We start from the raw sequence: 10,405 nt of genomic DNA, 5'->3' as shown, positions 1-10,405 counted from the left end.
TATATATATATATATATATATATATATATATATATATATTATATATTAGTGGGTGAAATGTGAATGTCGGAGATAGTGGAAAGGAGGCTTGACATTTGTGGCCACTCTTTACTTCCATTGTATGGAAAAGAGCAGCTTGGACATTCTGCTAAACATCTCCTTTTGCACTCCATGCAAGAAAGGAAATATTACAGGTCGGAAATGACATGAGGGTGATGGAATAATTAATTTTCCTTAACATCAATGACAGACAGCTTTCCAGGCATGACAAAAACTGTTTATATTTATGACTAACTAGATATTAATAATGCATGAGAACAAACACGATACAAAATGTAACCGCCAATAACAGTACACGTCTGCACATGAAAAATGCCCTATTAAAACAGGCCCGTGACTGAAAATATAGTCTATGTCATCAGCCAATGTAACAAGGGAGCAAACCTAACATTATTTCTATTCCAGACCTCTCACTGTTTTCTGGCTATGGCTATCAACCGCAGCATATGTTGTCACAGTGAACAGTGCTAGAAATCTTCAGCGCTTGATTCAGTCTGAAATTTTCCAGAGCTTGTTTATATTGAGTGTCAAGCCGACTGCTTCAAGACCTGTAAGCCCCATATAGACCTTTAGAGAACAGACTACAAGTAAATGTCTTATTATCAAGCTCTCTGCTGTATGTGAGATGCTAACAATCAGATGTCAATGCAAAAGCAGCTGTGGATTGGAGGAGCGGACTCTAATGAGGTAATCTGGTAGTTATAATGTACTATTTATGATTATTTTTGTCTTTGAACAACAAGTCTTAATTCTCCTTCCTAGAATACAAGTATTTGGAGCAAATGTAATATTCCTTTGAGCGCAATGCTCTCATAGTACTTATATCCATTTAATGATTATCATACCATAGCATTTCCCTCCAGCCCTTCCCCAATAAAGACTCCCATATGTGGACCAGACCGAGGGTCTCAGGAAATCATAAATTTTACATTTTAAACCAAACTCACTCATCGATGCAGAAAAAAAAAAAAAAATCACCTTTAAATATTCCCTTGTCTATTCCCCTCAGTGCCTCTTGGAATGGGGCTGGGAACGTTTTTAAGAATAGTATACAAATTATTGCCAAACTTGACAGTGAGAGTCCTATGAATAATAGCATGAAGAGGAGAGGGAGGGAAAGGTTGCATGAAGGTGAGAGGCATTAATTTGCTTTTAAGCTTATGGGAGATTCTTCCATGCTCCCCGTGCTTAGCCACCCACTGTAAAGATACAGCACCACTCCTACTGCCTGTGACACAGGCTCATTAGCATCTCACCCTACATCAGGAAAATGACTACCTTCAATTGGTGGATCATTATACCGCGTTATAGGCAATACCTTATAACCATAAATGTGGGGAAAGCATGTGCAATAAAAGCTCCAGATGGCTTTTTTTGTTCCCGAATATGAAGATTGGCTTCCTTGTCAAAACAGAACATGATGAAATGTGGAGCTGCACAAATCACAGATCCAAATAATCGATTAATTGCATGACACTTGACAGCATGAGTGCGATAACATTGTCTGAAGACCTCTTATTTGCAGATTAAATACAGAGAAAAAGCCAATTTAGATCATAGAAATGAATCATGTGATCATCCCACACTGTTTTTTATTCTTACTGAAATATTTAGCACTCGAGTTGAATGACTTTGATCAGTATGGAAGATCAGATAAGAATCATGGGACTGAAACAACTCTAGCATTATCTTGAAGTCCTACACTTCAATTGCGTTTTGATTCAGCTCAGTATGTTCATTCTATGCACCTATTTTCATTTAACTAGACCTTGTTTATGGCTGGAAACTCATGTATATAGTGGTTCCTGTGGTACATCAAGTGTTCGTTACATAAAAAGTACAAAAAGTAGATGGCTCCCACTAATCTGAATTTACAATACAACACAGATTCATAATGCAGTGGTGTCAAAAGTACAAATTAACTGAGTTATATTATGGGAACTGTGTCCAAATTTAACTCAAAAGTGTCAAACACGCTTAAGTAAAAATGCTGCACTTGATATTTTAAATTGAAATAATTTTCACAGGCTGCTTTAAAGTTAATAATTAAATGTCACTGCACATTTATCTGCCTGTTACATGTTTATTGAAAATGGTAGCTTTAAATTGATATTAAATCGTATTAAATATCCACATAATATAAATTTAAAGCATCTGTAAGATGTTTCTGTTTCTACATCTGTGCTATGTTAGATGCTGCCAATATGTCCATAAGTGTATGTTTCATACAGTATATATCCAAAAGTTCAAAACTGTATGCAAATAACATGTACAAATACTTATGAATACTAAGGAGATCAGACTGAAACAAGTGGACATATTTTACATCCTGATAATTTGAAAAAAGGGAACAATTTTGTAATATAATTCAGTTAAAAGTACACGTTCTGTGTTGAATAATTATTCATGTATTTCACACCGCTGTGTGGATAAGGACTGAGTATAGCGCAACTGTAAAAATCATAAATATCCTAAGCTAAAACACGTTAATAGTTAATAATTAATCAAAACATTGCTCATTTGAAGGCTTCCAATTAATCCATCTCACAAAATAAGAATATTTTGCATCTATAAATTGCCTGATTTTGCCTGCTCTAAATTAGAATCGCTACAGAAGGAAATTAGGTGAAGTTTTCTTCAGGTTCCTCTGAGAGCCATAAGAGCAAAGAAACATGAGAGCATTATTAAAAAGTGCAATGTATGAACTAAATGACCCCTCAGTGCCAAGCTACTTCTCCATACAGCACAATCAGCAGATTAACTCTACCTGAAGAGCTCGGGATTCTTTCACTTCCGATCACAAATTACACAATAATGGCAGAAAACCAGATTATGTTTGATGCCTCTATGTCATGCTGAACGTGGTTGTTGTATCGTGTAACGTTAAATGCAATAACCAAGGAACAGCAAAAAGCAAATCATTTGAATCCTAATGGCTGCCATTCTGTTATATAATATCGTGATTTCTCTGGGCAAAGCTTTCAAAAAATTAAGAGGTTAAGCTATGTAGTCAAGAGGCTAATGCATGGAAAAAGCCTTTGGACCCTAGCTGAATTAAATCCAGTGCGCACAATGACACCCCATTAGCGGGATGGAGGATACCAGAAATGCCTGAATCCAAACACTGATTTCCAGGTGGACGGGAGTCAAGAGCCTCAGACTCTTGGGTAACTGCACTCTGCCACCTCCGCTGATTTGACAAATGATTCTATATCAAAGGGCTGCGCACACATTTGACTTAATTGATTGGACAGCATGTGGCAAAATCCCTGATTGGTTTAACTAGGAGAGCAGGAAATCTGCCATAGTTTCAGAAAAAGCCACGCTCTTTGCGGTGACAAGAGGGGAAAAAATTAGTTCCTGCCTTCTTTTAAGTATGACTGATTAATATTGAAATGTGTATGAAAAATGGGACAAATTAGTCTTGTTCTAATGCCATAAATCATCCAATCCGAGTGGGTTTACGGCTGTAATTCCAGAGGTTAGTATTCCTTTCATCTCTTCATTAGTCGGGTCAACCACAGCCAGAGGACCTTGTGAGGGACAAGTCTATAAATGTGGTACCCTGTGCACAGACCCCGCTTTAATATGGCTGTAAAAAAGCAACAAGTCTGCCAATTAAAGAGACACCACATTAACACTGCTTTTGTAATTACAGCCAAGTGCAGGAGCAGAATAAACCGAATGGAGGACCACAATAATTTCTCTGAAATAGAAATTAGTATAGATATGTTGCCAGAGTTAGTGCTTAAAAAACATACAGATCATCAGGTGCTGTTGATTTCTTTTTTCCCCTTTATTTGTAAGGATTATTATTATTATTTTTATTTTTTTTGTAATATAGAAGCTGACATTTCAACATCCTTACTCCAGCTAGTGCTTAAAAAACATACAGATCATCAGGTGCTGTTGATTTCTTTTTTCCCCTTTATTTGTAAGGATTATTATTATAATTTTTTTTGTAATATAGAAGCTGACATTTCAACATCCTTACTTCAGTGTTCAGTGTCACATGATTCTTCAGAAATCATTCTAGTATGCTGATTTGCTGCTCAAGAAACATTTCTTATTACTTATTCTAAAAACAATAGTACTACTTAATATTTTGGTGAAAACTGTTATACTTTTTCTGATTTTTTTGATGAATGGAAAGAACAGAAAACAGCATTTATTTGAAATAGTATGTAATATTAATGTTTTGCAACATAAATGTCTTTACTTTCACATTTGATCAATACCACATCCTTGTTGAATACAAACATTAATTTCTTAAATAATAATTATAATAATAATATTACTGTTTATAATATAATAAACTATTATATATACAATTATAATATAAATCTTACTGATATCAAACTTTTGAAAGATTGAGTGTTCATTCAAGTCATGTTTGGCAATCAGACTACACTGGTTGTGCTGTACATGTTTTATTGACTAAAATCTAAATTAAAGCATCTGTGAGAACAGTTAACAGAACCAAATGTCATTTTAACCTGGGAAAAAAAAAAAATAAAATCAGAATAAGAACCTGTTCTCAGTTCCTGACCCTACTGATGAATCAAAACAGCTATAAATATCCTCAACACAGATGCATGAACACGCAACATGCAGCACGGCAGATTCGGAGAGGGGGCAGCCCGTGTACCTTTTCTCTGTTTGACATGAACATGCTGTGCTTGCTAGTGACAGGCTCAGCATAGCCCTGCACCCAGAGGTCACAACTGACCTTTCCGATTGTGAGTTTTTCCAGCTCTACTTCATGTTTGTCTAAAGATGTCTGCCAAAGCATCCTCAGGCGCCACGCTGAGACGGCGGTATGGGTTCGGGCATTTTGCTGCTTGTCTTCCAGCATCACGCCTACTCCCTCCTGAATGGCGCATGTACGTGAGCGGAGCCCCTAACGCAGAGCACGCTGCTTTGAGTTTTGCATGCTACTTGGCTTAATTGCTGCATGACTAGCCTGTTGTTGCATAGCTGGAGGGATTTCCATGTATTATCTAGTATGAATCATTTTTTAAGATGTGCTTATTCACCACCGGTTCCCCCAAGTTCAAAACACCATTTAGAGTAGGATGCAGAGGAGTGCGTGGTCACGAGGGCCAATTTCTGAGTGGCAGGGGAACTGGAGGACGTGATGTCACAGAGAGAGATGAAATATGTGTCTGTGCTTGCATGCAGGGGTACTATGGTCGCACCATGCACAGATCAGGCAGCTTGTGCCAGTGTTTCACATGCATCGCGCTCGTGGTCACGAGGGCCAATTTCTGAGTGGCAGGGGAACTGGAGGACGTGATGTCACAGAGAGAGATGAAATATGTGTCTGTGCTTGCATGCAGGGGTACTATGGTCGCACCATGCCCAGATCAGGCAGCTTGTGCCAGTGTTTCACATGCATGAGGGAGGGAGGGAAGGGTCAAATTCTGCACTCCATCTGCCATCTGCTTTGGCGGCTCGACAGGGAGGCTCTGCGACGTGGTGCCTGCTAGGGTTAACTTGAAGCTTTGATGAATGGCGTTTAAATACCTGCAAAATATCAGCCGGGTCATCCATCGGATCGGCAGAACAGACGTGCCTACTGTAATGTCAGACAAATGATCACTTTCCCTCAAGTCGGGGCCACTTGATCAACATTAAGCGTCGAGATGTGCCATCCTTCACGTTCTGATAGGAGGTCTGAAATTGGGACTCTCTCCACTTTCACTACTGACCTATTGTGAATCACAGTGGCTGGAATGAATTACCGCTGAGAGGACAAACGCATAATGTAAAATATTATTGGGGAATTTAACAATGCTCAGGCCTCAGGGACTCTCACAGTGTAATGTATGGCCTTTGGAGTACAATTGCTATGGAAACTAGAAGCCCTGGGTGACCAAGTTGCCCACCCACACGGACAGCCGTTAATCATCTTCACTGCAATCCTGGCACAGCAGAATTTGGCCAATGTGTCAAACAGCAATTATGTATACTTAGTGTTCTCTCCACCCCCTCCGGCTTCGCTCTCTCATTCTCCCGCCATCCTTCCCTTCCTCTCTACTTTCCATATAATCGCGGCACTTTTAAAAGCTATCTGTTCATTAGCTCCCTTTCATTGTGAATGCATACTATACCAGCAAAGAAAACAGGACCGGTCTTAGTGCCACACAGTACAACATTCCTATTATAGAAATCATATCTAACCGTTTAGCCATTATACTTTCATTCGGTGCTGAGTGACACACCAAATTACTCCACTGCTCCATTGCTTTCTTTGCATATTGGTTTGTGCAGATCACAGGCACTAATGGGAAGCGACGAGACAGAGATTATGTTCTGCTGGTCGCGGGGAAACGTTAACGCCATCACAAATTGGTGGCATCCCTTCATTACCTCCATCCAGATCAGCTGTTTCGAGGAGAGCTGACAGCAACATGGGAATTGCAACGCTCTTCATATTTCAAGGACAAAACGCTGCAGCCTGGATGTCGAGCAGGTGAGTTTGAACGCATCAGCACTGTATAGAATGTGTTATTAGAGGTGATCTCGACAGGGGTGAATCGCGCAGGTTCGTGTGAAGGACGGGTCAGCAATTAGAGCCCTGTTGTGTGCCGAGAGGTTCAGGAAAAAGCTGATTGCCTTTTTCATACATCTCACAATGAGCACCGGGGTGATTTGTATAAATATTTTGCCGCTTTCTCTTGCAGCTTCAAGTTACTTTTGATGGTATTCTTTATATTAAGGGGCTGCTGAATTGGACCGCTTGCTGACAGGCTGTCGGACGTGCCAGTGCCTGACTTTCACTGACTTTTCTGCGAGGTATTTACTCTTGACCCACCCAGTCAACCAGAAAAGGAAATGAGCACTTTGGCACATTTGGGGTTAGTGGAATGACAATAGTGCGAGGTTTGGCAATATAACACATTATAGCGTTTCTCACATACAGTAGGCTGTGTGAACAAGCCCAAGTGCTGAAAACTGCTCAAAAGCCGAGGCAGACAACTTTCAAGTAGGAAATATATTTTCTTTTTGTTCATCTGCACAAAGAACTTGACTGATTCTTGTCACTGTTTTGGTAAATCTTGAGCCCAAAAAGCATGAAATCACTGATAATTCGACATCTTGTAGCAATACTATGGTTTAATTCAGGGCCTTGTCTCCAACCTGAGATAAGACACAATAAAAAGGAAATATATGCTGTCATGCCTCCTTGCTCTGGTACATGGCGGCGTGGAGAAATAGACATGTTATTATATTTCAATTTATTCAAGCAAAAAACTAAATACATTTTGAAATATTCACAGAATAAAATGATCTCTCAGATAAAAATGTCCATGATACATGAGTACCTGATGCGCCATTTACGGGTATTTTCCGGTATTTCCCTAAACCGACACACATCAATTTATTTTTTTTATTTTTTTTTTTTTTTCAGTAGCAGAACTGGTTTTGCTTCAGGACACAGATCAAGAGGCGACCCAACACAGCAGCAAAATTGTTTATGATTTATCCATAAAATACATTGAAAAATCAATAAAAAATTATACTTAAAAAGTTCATAAAATCCTGATTAACCTTTATTAATTTACTAAAATGGGTTAATATAGATGTATTGGTATCATATTATCATATCAGATCTGTATCAGTGAATATGTATATCAATACTGGATATTTAATTGTGCATGCTCAGTTTTACCTATACTTAATATGCATTTACTTAATATAACACTCACTTAATATTAATAATTCCAAATGCTAATAATTTAGTAAAACTGATACATGAAATCTTTAGCAAATCTCAAAATGAATATCCATTTTTCAAATAGAAAATGTTAAAATTAAACACCAAAAACTAAACGCTACATGTTCCATTTTTTATTGACAATAACATGCAAAAAACAGCTTATCAGCTCATCCTGAATATTCACCTGGTGTAGTTTTGTGGACAAGGGCATGTAACTCAACATGTCCATGTTGCTATTTGCCTAACTTGACAGGATCATTTACATCTATGCATTTGGTAGATGCTTTTTATCAGTTCATGCATACCCTGGGAATCGAACCCATGACTATGTTTGCGCTAGAGAAATGTTTGAGCTAGAGAAATGTTTGAGCTAGAGAAATTAGCAACAAAAAAGACAACAAAAAGCACAGCCTGTGACGTCAATAACAAAAGACACATTTTCACATTGCTTTTCCCTTCTGTCTGCGTATTAGAAGAGATAAATTCAGTTTAGAACCACTGATTCACAGAGATGCAACAAACTGTAACGCCTTTATCCCACAGTGAAAATACAATGCCTCTAACAGGCAGAACCATTAGTAAGACAGTGACTTACCTTGTGGGGGCACGTGGCTGGGACAACAGAGAATGTTTTATCTGGAGTCTGGCTCTGGTTCTAGAAGAAAAACAAATCACTCTGTGTTAGTTATTTTAGTTCGAATAAAACTGTTACATTCAAGCATAGTTCCTATAAATTGCATGTTTCTTAATAAGGGAGAACAAAGTGACCTATTACGTTCACTTATTCTGAAGAAATGAAAAAGCCAGTTGAGCGAATAAAGGTTAAGGTCATCAATCTGCGCTGGTGGAATATACAACAGATAGTTACGGCAAACCTTCTCCATACAAGCCCATTTCTGCATCCACTGCTGAAAACATGAGCGTAACACATAGCACAGGCTTCATAACATATGCAAAGGTTCTCAAACAGGATTTCATTAACCAATTAGCATATTGTAAATATGGTGCTACATCAGACTGATACATGAAAACCAACAGTAAAAAGGTTGCACGTAGATAAGTCAACAAGGCAACAACAGATGGTCCTGCTGTTTGTGATTATGCATGATGCAGGGCCTCTGCACACTGACAAAGGCAGCGCAGGGGGAAATGACCATCTTGAAGTGACCTCGCATACATATGAGGAAGAAAATGTCTGCACAGCAGGGGACAAACTTCTCTCACTAATATTTGTGGGACGCACAGTTGATTCCAAGCAGGTGCTGCCAGTCATTCTCTTACATCCAGTTATCTTCTTTTTGTAGGACTAATGCTCTCTGACACTATTAATGGCTTCCTTATGGTATCACCAAGAGAGATGAAACATTGAGCGGTCCAGACTTCAACATCTATATTTCATCAGCACTTAGAGGATTCAGCATGGGCTATGTGGTAACCTCACTTCACACCCGCTATCGGGTAAAAGACAAACATTGCGTGGTCAGCCCTAGGCGTCTGAGATAATAGAAAGAAGTTTTGTGCCGCTCCTGAAAGGATAAAGCTCTACAGAGACATAGGTTACATGATTTTAAATTTTTTTGCACAATTGACCAATTACGGAATCATTCTTTTCCTTTTCAACCAGGTTCTTACACTCCCGTAGACAGTTCTTCCTCTAATGAGCTAGTTTAAACAATACATGATATTGTAACCTGAGCAGAGCTGGCTCAGGAACTCAAGTATGGGGAGACTAATAGAACACACGTTCTCCTAGTTTCAAGGGCAGCTCAGAGGACATGACATGTTTATTCAGGAGTGTCGCTGTCAGCATCGCTCACATTGACTTGTGTCTGCTCTACTTTGGTCAATCAAAACATCTATTAAGCTCTTTGTTAAGTACAGAGCAATTTGAACTCAATTCCGCCACGTGGTACACGAGCAAAAGCACTATTCTGACCCACAACACGATTGTGAGTGTGATAGTCCATACAACATTTCAATAAACATTAAGCTAATATTGAGAAACTTACATTTTAGACACAATTCTGTGGGCAGCTTCTTCTATTTTTGCACCACCAGTGAATAGTTCTAAACAATGCTAAAGCAGAACTATCACGTCTCCAAGCAACACACAACAGTGGTGTTTACTAGTTCCTGAATGAATCAGCAAACTGAATTGGTTGAGTGAAAATCAATCAATGTAGTTAAATGAATATGTTGTATAAATTCATCGCTGCGTCTCAATGTTCATACTATCCATCCTAAATAGTATGTGAGAATATTCAACATTGAACCTGGTAAAAAAATATTTATTTAATGTTATCTGTGTTAAATTTAATCTGCAACAGCATTGTAAACTTTTATAAACATCCGTTTGGTCGTTAACTTTTAAATGCATCAATGTGCTACTTCTTTTCTCTCCAATACGGTAGGAAGTTAAATTAAATGCTATATGGAGGATGTTAACTGTGACAAGATGATTGATAGGCCAGTTTACAGTAACAGGGTGCGTGTATCTATGCGACAGAGCGTCCGTTAAAGACGCAGTTGTGTGACGTGATAGTACGTCCCAAAGCTTGCCTACTCTTCTACTACACACTCAAAAGTGTGTACTTTTTCTTCACCAAAAGAGTACATACTTTA

General features: G+C 38.6%; 1 protein-coding gene across 2 annotated transcripts in view; it reads right to left on the bottom strand.

The window, feature by feature from the left end:
* Positions 1-10,405, bottom strand: part of pcdh11 (protocadherin 11) — a 203,872-nt gene that overhangs the window by 113,038 nt on the left and 80,429 nt on the right. For both annotated transcript variants that reach the window (XM_016451826.1, XM_016451827.1), the window contains exon 4: positions 8,379-8,438. In XM_016451826.1, the coding sequence (XP_016307312.1) occupies positions 8,379-8,438 (60 nt within the window). The remainder of the gene's footprint in view (positions 1-8,378; positions 8,439-10,405) is intronic.

This window comes from Sinocyclocheilus anshuiensis, unplaced genomic scaffold (assembly GCF_001515605.1).
Source record: "Sinocyclocheilus anshuiensis isolate Anshui unplaced genomic scaffold, SAMN03320099.WGS_v1.1 scaffold535, whole genome shotgun sequence".
NCBI lineage: Eukaryota > Metazoa > Chordata > Actinopteri > Cypriniformes > Cyprinidae > Sinocyclocheilus > Sinocyclocheilus anshuiensis.
The sequence above is the reverse complement of the archived record's forward strand: the minus strand, read 5'-3'. Positions and strand labels throughout refer to the sequence as shown.